Raw genomic sequence first — 18,990 nt, 5'->3', positions numbered from 1 at the left:
TCTCTACAGCAGGTATGCTTATTTATATGTTGTCCATAGAGGAGTCAGTCTGATGGTCAAATGACAGAATGTTTGTAAGGCTCTCCTGCATGAACAATTTCTCAAATGTGAAATTTAAAACTTTAGGTTTTGTTTTGCTATCTTCAACTGCCAGACCAGACTAGTTAACAAGTGACTGAATGAAAGCTTTAGACCCGCTTAGTGATTTTACACATGATCAGAATTTTCTCTGGTTCTCTGTCAGGTCTTTTGCTAAGGTGTGACGGTGGTAGTAGTTGAATTCTTCCTGCATAGATCTTTTCATAGATGCAGAAATCTCTACTAAACTTCGCTTGTCGTCATTTGTGCATCCCCTTTTGAAGAGAGACTACAACAGCCTCTGCTTTCTCAGCATCTTACAAATTTTGTTATGAAACCATGGAGGGCTTTTTCCATCCTTTATTCACTTACTAGGGACATAATTCTCCAGACCACGATTTACAATCTGCTTAAATTTTGCCCATAATTCCTCCACAACCATCTTGCTGATACTAAGTGATGCCAGTTCACTGTAAGATGTTAATAACTGCTTATCTGCTCTATCTAGCAGAAACACTCTCCTAGCCTTCTTGACTGATTTATTAACTTTTGTAATCACAGTTGCTATAAATGACATCATTATCGCTAATCCCCATTTCTATAACGACATTGTCAATAATGTTTGGCCTGTTCATATCTACAAGGTCTAAGATATTTCCTTTGTGTGTGGGCTGCCGAGCTAGCTGCTCAAGACAATTTTCAGAAAACATGTTCAAAAATATTTTGCATGACTGTCTGTCTGTACTCCCTCCCCTGCGGCGAATCCATATACATCCTAGTCTATACTTCGCAGGTTAAAGTTGCCTCCAACTAGTACTGCATGATCTGAATATTTATGCGCTACTGACCGTGGAATCGGGTTGCCAGTGAAAACATCCAACAATTAACATAGTTTGACCTAAACCTGTTATATGCAACCAGACGACTTCACTGGCACACTCTACTTCGACCTCAACAGAGACAATATTTTTGTCAACTGCAATGAAAACTCCCCCTACTATGGCCCCTAATCTGTCTTTCCAATATACATTCCATGACTCGCTAAATATCTCAGAGCTTTCAACTTTGGGTTTCAGCCAGCTGTCAGTCCCAAGAATAATTTGAGTGTGACAACTTTCCAGGAGAGCAGTAAATTCGGGAACTTTACTAGGAATATTTTGACAGTTTACTGATAAAACTGTGACAGTCAAAGTGTCTTTATTCTGAACACTGTTTGACTTCCCTTGTTCCAAATCGACTAGCGAGCATTCATCAGAGCACTTCAAACTATCACCTAGCCTAAAAAATCCTCATGTTCACTCCCAAGTACTCAGCTAACCGAATAGCTGCTTCCTTTGTGTAGTGCACCCCTGACCAATCAAGGGGAGTCCTACATATCCCAACATGATAATGCAGGTCCAGAAATTTTCAGCCAAGACCACCACAGAGTCGACGAAGCCTTTGGTTAAGACCCTCAATTTAGGTGCGAGGACCCCGACCAAGTCTGGGAATGATGCTGCAAATTGTGAGCTCTGCTTGTACCCTTGGGGCAAGGCCAGTAATCTTCACCACCTCCAGCAGCTGCCTGTACAAACTAAGGATCACCTCAGAACCCATGCAACAGATGTTGTTGGTATTGATGTGAGCCACAACTTGCGAACGACCGCACCCTGCACGCTCGATAGCCATCGGCAAGACCGCCTACACATCTCGGATGAGACCCCCCGCAGCAGACATACCAAGCGAACATTGGCTTTCTGATGGTAGGTAGCCCACCCACCCACCCATCCACCAGCCAGCCAGCCAGCCAGCCTGATGATCAGCGAATTTAAGCAAGTTCATTACCTGGGATATTCCAATGGCTAGGAACCAAGGAAAATCAACTGAACAAGCAGAATTGCCAAAATTGACGTGAAGGTTGTGGATGGCAGAGACCAAAGAGTCGCAGGAAAAACACCAAGCAATTGCCTGAAGGCCAACCACTGGAGTCAGTACATAACAAAACTTGGGTAAGAGATGTCCATTTAATAAAGCAGAGGGACCAACAGATGGCTACCAATTTCACAGTAAACACCCCACACGTGGCAGGCAAGACACGGTGTTCCATGCCAAAAGAAGATGTGAAAGCACATGCCACATGATCGGTGGTTTTAGAGCCATTGGTGTAAAAAAAAAAATGGCATCCTTAAACACCCATAAGAATTGACGGAACGAACAACAGAACACCATTGGAGTGATGGAGGCTTTCTGACCCTGGAAGAGATCCATCTGAATCCAGGGCCGAGAAACTAACCAGGGGGGAGTGGGGGAGTCACAAGAGAATGTGGGGAAGAGAACAAGGAGGGGAGTGGAAAATGTGGTGGAGAGAAGTGAGATGGATCCCAACTGGCAAAACTACCCATGGGCGTGTAATGAGTGGGCAACATCCAGAAGCCACAAAAAGAATAGAACAGAAGGGGTGAGCATGGGAAGAGCAGATAGTGATGGCACAGGGAACCAGGAGCTGGGACCACCGAACTGAAAGGGGAGGGATCCCACTGTCAACCAGAAGACTAGCGTGAAAGGCACCGGTAGCTAAATGGATACCACAATGGTGAACTGAGTCCAAGAGGAGCAGCATGAAAGGGGGTGGCTGATCAATAAACTTGACAACCATAGACCAGGCAAGACAGAACTAATGCCCTATAAGGGCAGAGAAGGGTCAAACGATGCGCACCCCTAGAGGCGTGGGCAAGGAAGTGAAGGACATTGAGTTTATGAAAACAGCCAACCTTCAGAAGGTTGATATGGAGCAACCAAGTAAGCCTGTTGTCCAAACGAAATCCAGGAAATGAAACTGGGAGGGGGGGGGGGGGGGGGGGTGATCACGGTGAGGTGTTTGGCATCAAGGCAGAGTGGACTGCAATATGATGACTACAATTCACTAATATGGACTTAAGGTGAGAACTGAACACCATACAAGAGTATCCATGCAGATGTGTGCCACATGGCACCCTGCAAAGGCCAATGAGTAGCAGCTAGCCCAAATACAGAAATCATCAATATACAGAGCAGTGATAACCAACGGTCTGGTGGAGGCCACAATTCCATTAATAGCAATGAGAAAAAAAAAAAGGAAACTTAATATGGAGACCCTGTGGAATGCCGTTCTCCTAGATCTGCAGAGAGCTGAGAATGGTCCCAACCCGAAATCTGAATGACTGATGCGACAGGAAATGACAAAAATCAGAAGGGGGCCACAAGGACCCCACTCATGGAGCACAAGTAGGACATCAAGGTGCCAAGATTTGTCATAGGCCTTACGAAAAGTGAAGAAAGCTGCAACAAGACGCCGGCACTGAGAAAAGACCTGCCAAACTGCAGTTTTTAATCCGAGCAAATGATCAATTGGAGACCGTCCCTCCTGAAAGCCACACTGGTAAGGAGGTAAAACATCTTGAGATTTGAGGATTGAACTGAGCCGAATTGCCACTATCTGCTCAAGTAACTTGCAGGAGACACCGGTCAGGCTGATGGGCTCTTAAGTATCAAGGTACGATGGAGCGTTGCTGGGTTTAAGGACAGGAACCATACTACTGTCTCTCCATTGAGACAGGAAAATGCCTTGGAGCATAATACGGCTAAACAGCTGGAGGAGATATTGTCGTTGTGGAGGATTGGAGTGTTGAAGCAATTGGTCATGGGTGGAATCAGGCCCAGGGGCTGAATTGTGGGAAGAAGAGAGGGCCAGAAGAAATTCCCGTTCAGTAAAAGGTTCATTGTAGGATTCTGTCTGAAAGAGGAAGCTTCAGCTTGCTGCTTCCGGAGGAGGAAAATGGCTAGAGAGGAGAGGGGGCAGGGCTGAGGTAAGGAGGAGGGAGGAGGGGGAAAGGATGTAATAGAGGCAAAGTTGGATGTCATTGACACAGGGTGAAGACCATCATATTTTTGATGAGCCTGAGTATAGGATAAATAACCAAGACACTTATACTTCTGTCTTCTTAGCTCTTCTTATAAACTGGGCAATCTAGTGAGTACCACATTTACAGCATGGAGAGTTCGCCAATCAGCAGGAAGATGTGCTGGTAACACAAACATCAAAAACACCTCATGGGTGGTGGGACATATGGCTTCACATAACATTGATAACGCATAGCCTTGACCTTCTACAGGTGGGTAGCTCCCTCAAATACCAGAATAAAGGCACTGATATTGATGTGACTGTCCTAATGACTTTTCTGAACAGGCAAAAAAAAAAAAAAAAAAAAAAAAAAAAAAAAAAAAAAAAAAAAAAAAAAGCAGGTGCAATAGACAGACAGCCAGTTCCAGTAAATGGTGGTTTTCAATTACCCTTCAGCATGATTTCAACAGATTTAAACCAATAGTCCTCAGAAGGATAAGAAATAAACTTCACATTCGCAATCAGTCAATACCACTATGTCCATTTGAAATGCATTAGTGATGGTCTGTATGTTCATAAGTAAAAGTTAAGACCCCTAGAATCAAGGGCTTGTCGCATCACTAAAACAATTTCTCTAAAATATCAGACTATGTTATGAGCTAAGCGACAACATTTACATTTGGACATACAGACAACTGCCGACACATTTCATGTGGAGATAGTTCTAATGACTGATTGCTAATGTGAAGTTTGTTTCCTGTTCTTCTGAGGAAGACGAGTTTAAATCCGTTGAAACCATGCTAAGGGTTAATTGAAAACCACCATTTATTGCACCTGATTGGCTGTCTATTACACTTGCTGTTCTGTAACTGTTGGTGAAGTGCAGCCATGTTCAAAATACTGACCCCAAACAAAATAAATGCCATGTTTTGGATTGGCCTGGAGTTCATAAACAGTTTGAAGGATGAGGTCTCGAAGAAAAATAACTCCCTGAACCATATTCAACACCAGGATGTTGCTGAGATGGTCGCAAGCACAAAGGGCTGCAGAAGAAGTTTTAATCAACAGCAAACGCAACCACATCTTACTGAGAGACTCCACTTCCCCAAACTTGGTGGCAGTGAAAGTGACCCATCAGCCTAGTGCAGGACAGGAAACGGGAAAGAATTTTGCCCCAAGTCGGCAAGCCTGGCCTTCCACCCAAGCTATAGCTAGGGAGGGGAAGGGCATAGGGACATAAGAACAAGCATTAAATGATCCATTACCAACCAAAGAGATGACTGTAGAAGAATGGGCAGATTTTTGGAACTTAATATGTTTCATACACAGAGCACCTGCCCCGGTACCATCCACTCCAATCGGGAGCTCAGGTGCAACTCAGCTGCAGCGAGGCTGACAAGTAACCACTCCTGGACATGCATGGGAGGCAACAGCTCAGTTATCAGAAGTATGATCCCTGCGCTGTTAGGAGGCTCAGCCACATGGGTACATAACGGCCCCACTACACAGACTGGCTGCACATGCTGGTCTGGTAGTAGGGTCCAGAGGCGGTGGTGTTGGTGGTGAGGGAGCAGGCAGCTACTGTGGAGAAGTAAGAGGGGAAGTATTGGTAGGGGGAGAGGAATCCATGCCACAGATGTTAGGGAGGAAGTTCTTCCCCAAATGGGAAATTCAGAAGCAAAGGTCAAGAAAAAGGCAAGGGGAACAAAAATCAGAAGGAATACAAGGATCCTGGTGGATAGCCAGATCGACATCAATAACAATGCCGAGACCTGGGAAGGGGGGGGGGGGGCAGATGAGAAGGAGTGACGACAAGGAGGGAGGGGCACGGGGAAGGAAATGCAGCTCAGGAAGGGAGAATGGGTCATGCACAAATTTATGAAAACTCATGAAAGAATCATGAGCAAACAGGGCATTGTCAGATTTGAAGAAAGTTTATTTTATAAATAAATCAGTTTTGGATATCACACTGTAGGAGGAATGGTTTGTGACATATGCAGAAAAAGACATAGGCACTCACATATACGAGGTGCATTCAAGTTCTAAGGCCTCCGATTTTTTTTCTCCGGACTGGAAAGAGATAGAAACATGCGCATTATTTTAAAATGAGGCCGCGTTCATTGTCAATACGTCCCAGAGATGACAGCACCATATGGCAGATGGAATTTTACCGCCAGCAGCGAGAATGAGAACTGGTTTAAATACTTAAAATGGTGACGTTTTCCTTACTTGAACAGCGTGCATTCATTCGTTTTCTGAATTTGCGTGGTGTGAAACCAATTGATATTCATCGACAGTTGAAGGAGACATGTGGTGATGGAGTTATGGATGTGTCGAAAGTGCGTTCGTGGGTGCGACAGTTTAATGAAGGCAGAACATCGTGTGACAACAAACCGAAACAACCTCGGGCTCGCACAAGCCGGTCTGACGACATGATCGAGAAAGTGGAGAGAATTGTTTTGGGGGATTGCCAAATGACTGTTGAACAGATCGCCTCCAGAGTTGGCATTTCTGTGGGTTCTGTGCACACAATCCTGCATGACGACCTGAAAATGCAAAAAGTGTCATCCAGGTGGGTGCCACGAATGCTGACGGACGACCACATGGCTGCCCGTGTGGCATGTTGCCAAGCAATGTTGACGCGCAATGACAGCATGAATGGGACTTTCTTTTCGTCAGTTGTGACAATGGATGAGACGTGGATGCCATTTTTCAATCCAGAAACAAAGGGCCAGTCAGCTCAATGGAAGCACACACATTCACCGCCACCAAAAACATTTCGGGTAACCGCCAGTGCTGAAAAAATGATGGTGTCCATGTTCTGGGACAGCGAGGGCGTAATCCTTACCCATTGCATTCCAAAGGGCACTACAGTAACAGGTGCATCCTACGAAAATGTTTTGAAGAACAAATTCCTTCCTGCACTGCAACAAAAACTTACGGGAAGGGCTGCACGTGTGCTGTTTCACCAAGACAATGCTCCCGCACATCGAGCTAATGTTACGCAACAGTTTCTTCGTGATAACAACTTTGAAGTGATTCCTCATGCTCCCTACTCACCTGACCTGGCTCCTAGTGACTTTTAGCTTTTTCCAATAATGAAAGACACTCTCCGTGGCCGCACATTCACCAGCCGTGCTGCTATTGACGCAGCGATTTTCCAGTGGTCAAAACAGACTCCTAAAGAAGCCTTCGCCGCTGCCATGGAATCATGGTGTCAGCATTGTGAAAAATGTGTACGTCTGCAGGGCGATTACATCGAGAAGTAACGCCAGTTTCATCGATTTTGGGTGAGTAGTTAATTAGAAAAAGAAATTGGAGGCCTTAGAACTCGAATGCACCTCGTACAAGGTAGGACAGAGAGTTAGCATCTCCACTTGCTGTGGGGCCACTTGTTCCTTGACGTCACGGCTTGGATGTGTCTTGCAGCCACAGAGAATAGGGTTGTCATGAGACAACAATATAAAAGATGTGATACGCAAATATCTAATAAACTATCAGTTGAATCTTGTCATCTGAACTAAGATGATGTAAAGATCAGACAGTCATTATAACTTATTTTGAAGAGTGTGAACGTTATTGTGAATGGAAGTAATGAGTTATTGTATTAAGAAGAGTTAATACAGGAGTTCAACGTGGAATCTTTATGAGTTATTTCAGTAGTTTAGAAGGAAATTCACTCCTTCTCTCATCAAACAAACAGCACAAGGGGAGGTGGTGTTCTTAAACTTCTACTGAAACATGGTTGTTTGGGCCTACCTTGTAGGGCCAAATCAACAAAACATCAGAATAGGTGACCACAAGAAATTTTATCTGTATGTGTTATCACTGAGGCCAAGAGGATGATAAATCATAATTTCCACAGATCACATGTCCATGACCATGTTGGTAGCACCTCAGGATGAACAAAAATTCAATCATGTATTGATTTTTACTCATTTGTTCCAGAGTTTTTCTGCCCAAAAATAATATTGGAATCCCAAACATGGAACACCATTAAAAAGTTTGCTTTCTGTCTATAAAGTATTAACCAGTATAAACATTTTCTCTACTGACAACTTCAGTACCATAGAGATGAAGAGTTTATGCTTTGCTTCATTGAATGCACTATTATCCTAATGTCAATGAAGGAGTGTGTGTGTGTGTGTGTGTTTGTGTTTGTGTGTGTGTGTGTGTGTGTGTGATATTTAGATACTAGTGCATTCAATAAACATTTTTAGATGCACCTCATATTGTAATAACAATACTAAACACAAGTATAGCTTCCATGCTGTCTTTCCTTCCTTGCCCAAAGTGAAACATGTACCCCTCCCATTCCTGCTCAGAAAATCTCAAATAATATGACCACAGACATTGTGCAACAAGTCATCAATGTTTGAAAATTCAAAAGTAAATTTAATTCATACCTGAGACCATTTTTATGAACAAATAAAATAAACACTGTATTCCATGGTAGTAAATATGGTCAACAGCAGTCTATTAATGTTTCCTTCTTACTTATTTTACATTTCTCAATCTGGTCCTTTATAAGTAGTTCTACATATGACTGTGTACAAAGAACTGGACACTAAGAAAGAGATTACATTGTTATCACAACAGTATACCCATACGAACCACAAAGAAGTGATGGAGAATTTCTGATTGAAGTGCAAATATTACCTCCTGGATCAGGCTGTGAAGATGCCCCAGAAATAGCTGTAGCAGCCACATCATCTTGCAGCCACATGAGATGTAAGTTTGTATGAGCTGCTAACCACACAACATTTCCAATCAACCAGTCTAGCAGCTTTAAAAAGTGTGTCAAGGGCTGTTAAAATAGAAAAGGGTAATTACAACACTTACTTTCTACATTAAATTGTACTAAATACATAACACTAAAAATAATGCTTCAGTACATTAACAATAAATTTCCTTTGAATACCAACAAGGAAATTCTGCAATAGCATTATGAGGAGGGGAAATGAAGCTCATATAACTTACATTAGTAGCAGTATCTAATCTATTTACATACTCTGCAAGTCACCATACTGTGCATGACAGAGGGTAACCTGCACCACTACTAATCATTTCCTATCCTGTTCCACTTATAAATAAAGTGAGAGAAAAATGACTGTTTATAAGCCTCAGTACAAGCCCAATTTCTCTTATCTTACCTTCATGGTTCTTACATGAAATGAATGTTGGTAGCAATAGAATCATTCTACGGCCAACTAAAAATACTGGTTCTCTAAAATTTTGCAACAGTGCACCTAAAAAAAGTCATCTTCCCTCCAGAGATTTCCACTTGAGTTCCTGAAGCACCTCCATAATACCTGCTCGCTGTTTGAACCTGTCAGTAACAAATGTAGCAGCCCGCCCCTGAATTGCTTTGATGTCTTCCTTGACTCTGACCCGGTGTGGACCCTAGACACTTGAGCACTACTCAATAACGGGTCACTATAGTGTCACATATATGGTCTCCTTTTCAGATGAAACACACTTTCCTAAAATTCTCCGAAGAACTGAAGTGAAGCGTTTACCTTCCCTACTACACTGAAGAACCAAAGAAACTGGTAAACTGGCCTAATATCATGTAGGGGCCCCGCAAGTACGCAGAAATTCTGCAACAGAACATGGCATGGACTCGACTAATGAGTGCTAGAGGGAATTAACACCACGAATCCTGTAGGGCTGTCCCAAGTCTGAGGAGTTTGTTGGCCAGAGGAAGTGTTTAAATTCAGAAGAATGTTCCTGGAACCACTCTGTAGAAATTCTGGACAGCATTTACATATGTCTGCCTGTGTCTGTATATGTGCGGATGGATATGTGTGTATGTGTGAGTGTATACCTGTCCTTTTTTCCCTCTAAGGTAAGTCTTTCCACTCCTGGGATTGGAATCACTTGTTACCCTTTCCCTTAAAACCCAAATCCTTTCGTCTTTCCCTCTCCTTCCCTCTTCCCTTATGAATCAACCTTGGGTTGCGAAAGCTTGACATTTGTGTGTGTGTTTGTGTGTTTTCTATTGTGTCTATCAACATAACAGCGCTTTCTCGTTTGGTAAGTTACAGCATCTTTGTTTTTTTATATATATTTTTCCCATGTGGAATGTTTCCCTCTATTATAAAATATCAAATTTGAAAGAAATGACAGGAAGTACTACATAAAATGGAAAACCATTGTATTCAAGGACTGAAATATCAATGAGTCACAAATGGAATTCGTAAACTATTATAGATACTTGGGTGTAACAATTTGTAGGAATATTAAATTGTGTGATCACATAGATTCAAACAAAGATAAAGAAAGTTGCTCAAGTGTGTGGACCCATACCAAATAGAACTAACCGGGAATATTTAGCATATACATAGAAGAATGGTGCAGATGGTCACAGGATGTAAGGAAGATCATCACAGAGATGCTGAAAAACTTGAAGTGGCAGACACTTAACGATAGATGCCTACTAACCTGCAAAAGTCTACTTAAAATGTTTCAGTGACCAGTATTAATGATGCATCTAGGAAAATATTACAGCCTATTAGGTATCACCCCCATATGGACAAGATTAGCCTAATTATGGCATGCACAGAGGAAGTTAAGCAGTGATTCTTCCCAAGTCTCATACACAAAGAGAACAGCGAGGAGTTCTGCATGTGGTACATTGGGAAGTATCCTCTGCCATACACTTCACACTGGGTTTGCTGCGTATAGATGTATGTGCACAAGTGATTGACATATAAGATATTGCCTCCATAATACAAGAACTAATAACAATTATCTCACCATGTCCCATCATGAGGGACTGAGAACTCTTGTGTGTTGCTTTCTGAGCTGTGGAGTGGATTGTTTTTAAAAGTGTGTGTGTGTGTGTGTGTGTGTGTGTGTGAGAGAGAGAGAGAGAGAGAGAGAGAGAGAGAGAGAGAGAGAGAGAGAGTGGGGGATATAGAATCATATCATACATGTTCTCCATATCTGTGATTGCTTTAGAGCATATATGAGTTTCTAATACTGAAATAAAAATGACACTAAAAATTATTCTCTCTTCTACCCTGAAAATAATTATTTTTATGTAACATATACAAAAGGTGTACGTAAATGTTAAAGTAAAAGAATTTGTGAAAGTTCATGCTAATAAAGAATTAGAGCAAGATAATGTTTTCTTTCCCATTAATATTTTGCTTTTAGTATGTAATTTAACCCACATCGTATACTATTTTTCATAATGAAGTACATGCTCATGTATCTGTAACATAAACTCACTGTGATGCGAAATGATGCTGCATTGTCTGTTGACTTTGGTCTGAAACACACAGCTTGATAGTCAAAAATGTGTATACTTTGGAACACATTCTGCTCTATCAGCTGATTCATAACTGAATGTCGGACTTCACCAAAAAACTTTCCCGTGTCTCTGTGATTTTCAGAAACGACGACATATCCGTTGTTATCCAGGAGGTAGCATTCCAAAATGTCTGATGCACACGTTCTGTTCCTAGTGCAGTTTGGTAGAACGTCTAAACACTGAAACAATTTCCTTTGTATAAGCAAAATGCACACACAAAAACATAAGTACTTGTTACACACACTGAAATAATTTTTAACAGTACAAATGACGAAAGCAGATGATTCTAACATTTAAGAAGTTTTTTTGGCTTGCTTCTCACAGAAATGTGAGCAATGTATACAGTGACAGACTACTGTATGGAAAAAATATGCATTTAGAATATTTTAATAGTTCCGCTGAACACAGAAGATGTACCGAGCACAGACAGTGATTTATTTACCAATAGCAAATTTGATCTCCTTTTCTTTCCTTCCCATCCACATGCACATGTGCAGGTCCCCCCCCCCCCCCCCCCCCTGCCCACACCCACCCACCCACCCACACACACACACACACACACACACACACACACACACACACACACACACACACACACACACCTGTGTACCTTTCAGCAGCTGGACTGGGAGGAGAGTTGCCTCAGGGGGGGGGGGGGGGGGGGGGGAGGTAGAGGAAGAAACAGACAGGAAGCAGGAGGAGGGGTAGCTAATGGCTTGGAGGGAGGCATCAGGTGTGCAGGCTAGAAATGCAAGAGGGAGTGGGGGCAACTGCATGTGCCAGACATTCGGCACATGAAGATGGTGATGTGGAGACATGGATTGGGATGGGGTGACATGCAGAGGAAGTGGAAACTGCTGATTAGGAGGTGTGAGGACATTGGGATAGTGGAGACTGAGGCCAGGAGTGTAACAGGAGCAAAGGATGTGTTGCAAGGATAGCTCCCACCTACATAACACAGAAGCGGGTGCTGGAAGGAAGGATCCAGGTGGCAGGGGTTGTGAAGCAGCCACTGAACTTGGGCATGTTGGGCTCAACAGTGTGTTGAGTCACTGTTCTGGTCAAAGTTTGACAATGGCCATTCAGTCTGGTGGGCAGACAGTTGGTGGTCTTGTCCACATTTATTTATCATTAAACATCACTTTATATGGGCATGACTACTGACCAACTGTCCACTAGAATAACAGGTCACCATCAAACTGTGGCCAAGAACAAAGATGAAGTCTCAGTGCCACAACACATTGCTGACCACAACCTGTTTGAGTACAATGACTGCTTCGCAACCTGCACTATCTGGATCCTTCCCACTGAACAATCTTTTCTATACTACATAGATGGGATTATCTTTGTAATACATTATTTACCAGTGTAGTTCTCCTGGGCTCAGTCTCTACCAATCCACAGTCTCCAGTCTCTGTACCCACCAGTTTCCCCTTCTTCAGTCATGTTACTCCCTCTCAACCACATTTCCACTCCACCTTCTTCATGCAAAGCATGTCACCAGCTCAGGTACCCATGTGCGGCATGCCTAGCAAATGCACCTGCCACCCCTCCTTCCCACATTCCTAACTTGCGTACCTACTGCCTCTCTCCAAGCAACTAGTTACCCTTCCTCAACTCCTCCTCACGCTTTCTGCCTCTTCCTCCCTCTACCCACATCTCATGACACGCTCCCCATGCTAGTCCATCTGCTGAACTGCAATCCCAGCACTGTCTTTTGTGTGTGTGTGTGTGTGTGTGTGTGTGTGTGTGTGTGTGTGTGTGTGTCACGTGCGTACGCGCTCGGATTTCTGCTGAAAACTAGTAAAGTTTTCAATATCTTTTGTGTGTGCCTTTTCTTTCAATGATTCAATGCTTCTGCTACTCGGTGAGTGGTCTCCTTACTATTTATGAAGATGCTATTTTGTTTTTCTGGTGTATTATGATCAATGAATTCAAAATCCCTAGGTAACTTTCTAGAATGAAAACAAACAATTCCATATGGAACAGCTTTCTAGACAGTATTATAAACATACAGACATGAATCCACCAGTTTAAAATATACAGGAAGGACAAATTGACAGATTCCTTTATTCTAGTTATTACAGAGCATCCAGTTCCTCACAAATATGCTGCATTCCAGTTTATGGTAAATTATCTGCTATCAGTATGTATATCTACAACTGATTTTGACCAAGAACTCGCAACCTGAAACCTAGGTGGCATAAAACATAATAAAATTTTTCATGGAATATTGGCAAAAAGTGTTTTTATTATTATGTAGTGCTTTTAACGTTTATAGTGATGAAGATTTGTAACTGCAGTTACCTTTAACTCTTCCTAAAACATTCACAGTAAAATATTCACAGAAGTTTTAATAAGTTTTTTTTTTTTTCAATCTCTAACAAAACATGTTTTCCTTTATGAACAGGTCCTAGGAAACATTAATCTCAAACAAAGGTAGAAGAAAGTACGCACACTGTATGTTATATTCCTGAATAATGTTGAAAGAGCTGAGTGCTGGAACTGAAAACCAACAACTGCAGCTGGGGCACTGAGATGATCCTTTGAGTGGAATATGGCGTGACTGGCTGTCACCAGGCTTCCATTCTTCTCACCTGAGCAAAGCAAAAGAACAAACACAGTTAATCACAGGAGAATTTCTATCTCATTACAATACTGAAGTAAGTCAATGTCATTACATTAAATAAGTCACTTTTTTTTTGGGTGGAAAAATGGCTTACTGTCCATGGAGATAAAGAGACTGACTGATTAAATTTTTATGATACAATACAGACATGTGTGAATAAACAAAGAGTGTTTCTCACACAACCTATAAAACCTTGACTTCAACCAAATGATATGTTTAGTATTGTTGACAACGGAATGGGAAAGTTACATCACTGCTTACAAAATGAGTCCATTCAATTCAATAATTATTACATAGATAGTTACTTAGCAGATTTTATAGATTCTATACTGCCTCTCTTTTCCTCTATTGACAGACTCAAGATGACATCTGGGTGGTCAATACCAGTCACAGTACCGTCAATTACTCATGGGATAGCATCATAAAACCATACACACAATTAATTAAAATGTTAGTGTAGTAACACTGTTCACGTTTACGTCGCACTTCACTTAGCGTATACCGGGACTGTGTCCTAGGCATGCCCGATGTTAACTGACTGGGCACGGCCCATGCTGCCGGAGTTGTTGTTGTTGTTATGCTGGCAGAGGTCGCGTCCGAATTCTCGCGTGCCCTCTGGTGGAGGGGACTCTACTTGCAGCAACTACCGTCAGTGACACGCCGTGCCAATGTGCGCCTCCCGCGATCTTTCTGGTGGCTACTGCACTCCTCCTCCTTCGGGGCGTGAAGCCACTGTGATCCACTGCGTCGGAAGGTGGAGCGTCGGGCAGGAGCGATGACCCCCACATCCATTGGATGGCCGGAGTCGAGGGGATCTGCCAACCCTCGAGCCAGAACCTTCGAATACGGCTGGAAGTGACCCACACGAAGAGGCCCCCGTCGTCCCACAACCGGAGCCCAGGACAGAACGGGCGACAAGCTGTCGAACTCCGGATCCTGTTCCACCTCGGGAGGGGCAAGACGCAGTGGCGGGGACAAAGGGGAAGGGACGACCACAGGTGAACCAGCCTCCTGAGAAACCGGGCCTGCTAGGGGGGCCAGCTCTCGCTGGGGCATCTCGAACGATGGCGATGCCGGTGCTGGAGCTACTGGAGGCTGCCAAGGCTGAGAACCATCGCGGTGCGGCAGAGTCACAGCGGGGAGAGGAGGTAACGTCCCCTGTGAAACCAACACAGGTGCCGGCAATGGGGAAGCCAGTGTCCAAGAGGTCGGAGGGTGGGTGCCCGAACGTGGACGTAGCTGATTTTGGTGACGACGTACCACCCGGTCCCCCGCCTGCAAGGTATAGAGCCAGCGGCCATTTCGGCGCAGGACCACCGCCAGTATCCAACGTGGATTCCGACCAAACCCACGGGCCCAGACCGACATACCCAGTGGAAAACCAGGTACTCCGTTTTGTGAAGACTGGCGAGGACCAGGCCGGAGGAGGCGCAGCAGAGTCCTAGGTTGACGCCCATGGAGGAGCTCTGCGGGGCTGCGTTCTCCCATTGGTGTGGTCCGGTATGCCATCAAGAAAAACGTCAATGCTTCCTCCGCAGGAAATTCGTGCACATACTTTTTCATCTGTGTCTTAAATGTGCGCACCATGCGCTCGGCTTCCCCATTCGATTGTGGATGGAAGGGGGGAGAGCAAACGTGGCGAATACCGAAGCGCCTACAAAAATCCTGGAAGGTCTGCGAAATAAACTGCGGTCCATTGTCCGAGACCAGGGTGATTGGCAGACCTTCCACAGAAAAGATTTTTGCTAGTGCCTGGATTGCAACTTCTGAAGTGGTTGAGGAGCAGCGAACCACATATGGGAAGCGGGAATAAGCATCAATGACAATGAGCCAAAAGCCATTGAGAAACGGGCCCGCAAAATCGATGTGAACACATTCCCATGCTTGGGTTGCTGGCGGCCATGAAGAGAACACTGCTCTGGGAGATGCGTGTTGGCTCGCACACTGGGAACAGGCGGCCACCAAGTGCTCAATTTCTCTGTCAATACCGGGCCAGTACACATGTCTGCGAGCCAAGGTTTTAGTACGGGAAACACCCCAGTGCCCCGCATGTAATAACGTGAGGACCTCCCTTCGTAAACTTGCAGGAACAACCACGCGAGGAGCTGTATCATCGGTAGCCAGAAGGAGAACTCCTTCCAAGACCGAGAGGCGGTCTCGTAGAAGAAAATAATTACGAAGAGGATCCAAGGCCTGGCCCGGAGGGCGGGATGACCACCCCTGTTGAATGAGGCGAACTACTTGCCGGAGAACCGGGTCAGCTGCCGTTTCCCTGGCGACTCGAGAACTAGTGATCGGGAAGCCATCAACCGCTTGGTGGGACGCCACATCCAAATGAAAACACATAATCTCCTCTCGATCGAACGTAGGATCCGCGCCCACCGGAAGACGGGAAAGAGTGTCGGCGTTGGCATGCTGTCCTGTAGGGCGAAAATGAATGTCATAATGGTACTTAGAGAGGAACAAGGCCCAGCGCTGTAGTCTGTGGGCTGCCCTATGCGGAATCTGAGAGGCGGGACCAAATAACGATATTAATGGCTTATGGTCAGTGATTAACTGAAACTTCGTGCCATACAAGAAAGGGTGGAACTTGGTAACAGCGTAGACAATGGCCAAAGCCTCTTTTTCCACCTGGGAGTAATGGGCCTGCGCGGGACTAAGCGTTTTAGACGCAAACGCCAGTGGTTGCTCGGAACCATCTGCGTTGCGATGGGCCAGGACCGCCCCCATGCCATACTGCGAAGCATCTGTAGCCAGGACCAACGGCTTATGGGGATCAAAAGTAGTCAAACAAGGGTCTGACGTGAGGAGGCCCTTCAACGAGGTGAACGCTCACTCGCATGCAGGCGACCAATCAAAAGGAACACCCTTGTGCAGAAGGCAGTACAGGGGGTGGGCTATAGTAGAAGCCCTGGGAATGAACCGGTGGTAATAGGCTATCTTGCCTAAAAAAGCTTGTAACTCTTTCAGCGAAGCGGGCCGAGGAAGGTTGACGATACCTTGGACCAAACTTCCTAGTGGCTGGATGCCGTGCCGAGAGATGGTGTAACCCACATACTCAATGGACGGTTGGAAGAAGGTTGACTTATGCAGGTTGCAACGCAAGCCCACAGACCTGAATTTGAGAAAGAGGCTGCAAAGGTTGTGCAAGTGTTCCTTCGTGCTGCGGCCTGTGACAATTATGTCATCCAGGTAATTAATACAATGAGGGATTGTCGATGTGACATGCTCAAGATAACGCTGGAATATCGCCGGGGCACTGGATATTCCAAAGGCCAACCGCTGATATTGGTAAAGGCCAAAAGGGGGTGTTGACGACCGCCAGCCGTTTGGAGTCCTCATCAAGTGGTATCTGATGAGAAGCCTCCGACAGATCAATTTTCGAAAAATATTGGCCTCCCGCCACAGCGGAGAACAATTCATCAGCACGAGGCAAAGGATAGGTGTCCACCACGAATTGGGAATTAATGGTGGCCTTGAAATCGCCACAAAGACGTAATTTTCCCGAGGGCTTCCTTACAATAACGAGGGGCGAAGCCCACTCACTGGAAGAAATGGGAAGAACGACCCCTAGGGCTGTCAGCCGGTCTAGCTCTTCCTTTACCTGAGGGCAGAGAGCCAAGGGGATCTGCCTCGCGCGTAGAAAACGCGGGCGAGCCGACGCCTTCAATGTTAAGTGAGCTTCAAAATCTGAAACACGCCCCAGGCCCTCCTCAAAAATATCTGGAAAGTCTGAGATCAAAGATTCCAATGATTGATAGGGAACATCTTCGGAGACCAACTGTATGGTGTCAGCGACAGAAAAACCGAAAGCTTGAAAGGCATCCAGGCCAAAAAGGTTAGCGGAGCTCGCATCACTGACAACAATAAAAGTAATAGGCCGAGTGACTGATTTCTAAGTCCCGTCGGTAGTGAATTGACCCAGTAGGGGAATGAACTGTTTACCATAACCGCGTAGACGCCGGTAAACTGGCGTCAACGGGGGCGATCCAAGGTCGGAATAAGTTTGTGCATTCAACAACGAAACTGCCGCGCCCGTATCTACTTGCAGTTGTAACCGGCGTGACCGAACCGACACCTCGATAAAGAGTTTGCGTGCCGATGCATCGGGAGCCTGGCCCGATGAAACTTCCTGAATGTCAACGTCCATGTCCTCTGTACCTGCTTCCTTCGATTCTTTTGAGGCTGAGCGGCAAACTTTAGCAATGTGACCTTTTTTATTACATTTGCGACAAACGGCCCAACGCTGGGGGCACTCTGACCGATCATGATGTATATAGCACGACGCACAGGACGGCAACAGGGGCCGGCGGCCGGAATTCTGTTTACGCGCCATGGGGAGCGGCCGTAACGGCCGGATTGTACCGCTTGCACGTCGTCCACCCCGGACACAGTGGACGCGGCTGCGCCGCCCTGAACCTCCGCGACGTCGCACCACTCTTCCAGCTGTTGACCTGTGGCGTGAGAGACTTCATACGATTGAGCAATGGACAGGACTTCCTCGAGGGAAGGGTCTTCTAACTGCAGGGCCCGTTGCCGGACCACCCTATCAGGGGCCGAACGAACAATGACGTCGCATACCATAACGTGGGCATACGACTCTCGCGACTGCTCCGTGACAAAATGACACTTGCGACTAAGACCGTGCAGGGCAGCGGCCCACGCCCGGTAAGACTGATGGGGCTGCTTCTTGCATTGATAGAACTCGACCCTAGCCGCCACAACATGCGTGCGGCGGCGATAATATGAAGACAGCAATGAACACAATGCGTCAAAAGACAAGGACGAGGGTTCCTGCAACGGCGCTAGCTGCCGCAAAACTTGATACAGCGAGGGAGATATCCAAGACAAGAAGAGAGCACGACATACCTCCGCATCGGCAACATGAAACGCCTCAAAATGCTGCCGAAGGCGATGTTCATATGTGTCCCAATCCTCCGCCGTCTCGTCATACAGGGGAAAGGGAGGAGGGAACTGCGCCGGAGCAGACGGCGTGGAGAGCAACGCCGGAAGCACTTGTTTCATGGTGGCCATGAGCTCCATCTGCTGCGCAACCAAAACTCGCACCAAATCCTCCATGTCATGGAGAAGCTGCGAAACCGGAGC

The 18,990-nt window shown here is 45.3% G+C and overlaps 1 protein-coding gene across 3 annotated transcripts in view; it reads right to left on the bottom strand.

Annotated features, from left to right (window-relative positions):
* Positions 1 to 18,990, bottom strand: part of LOC126262486 (voltage-dependent calcium channel subunit alpha-2/delta-3) — an 823,568-nt gene that overhangs the window by 33,949 nt on the left and 770,629 nt on the right. For all 3 annotated transcript variants that reach the window (XM_049959148.1, XM_049959149.1, XM_049959150.1), the window contains 3 exons: positions 13,713 to 13,852; positions 11,174 to 11,434; positions 8,597 to 8,744 (listed from right to left, as the gene is read on the bottom strand). In XM_049959148.1, coding sequence (XP_049815105.1) covers positions 8,597 to 8,744; positions 11,174 to 11,434; positions 13,713 to 13,852 — 549 coding nt within the window. The remainder of the gene's footprint in view (positions 1 to 8,596; positions 8,745 to 11,173; positions 11,435 to 13,712; positions 13,853 to 18,990) is intronic.

The sequence above is a fragment of the Schistocerca nitens genome, chromosome 6 (assembly GCF_023898315.1).
Source record: "Schistocerca nitens isolate TAMUIC-IGC-003100 chromosome 6, iqSchNite1.1, whole genome shotgun sequence".
NCBI lineage: Eukaryota > Metazoa > Arthropoda > Insecta > Orthoptera > Acrididae > Schistocerca > Schistocerca nitens.
This window is presented reverse-complemented; position numbering and strand designations above follow the sequence as displayed.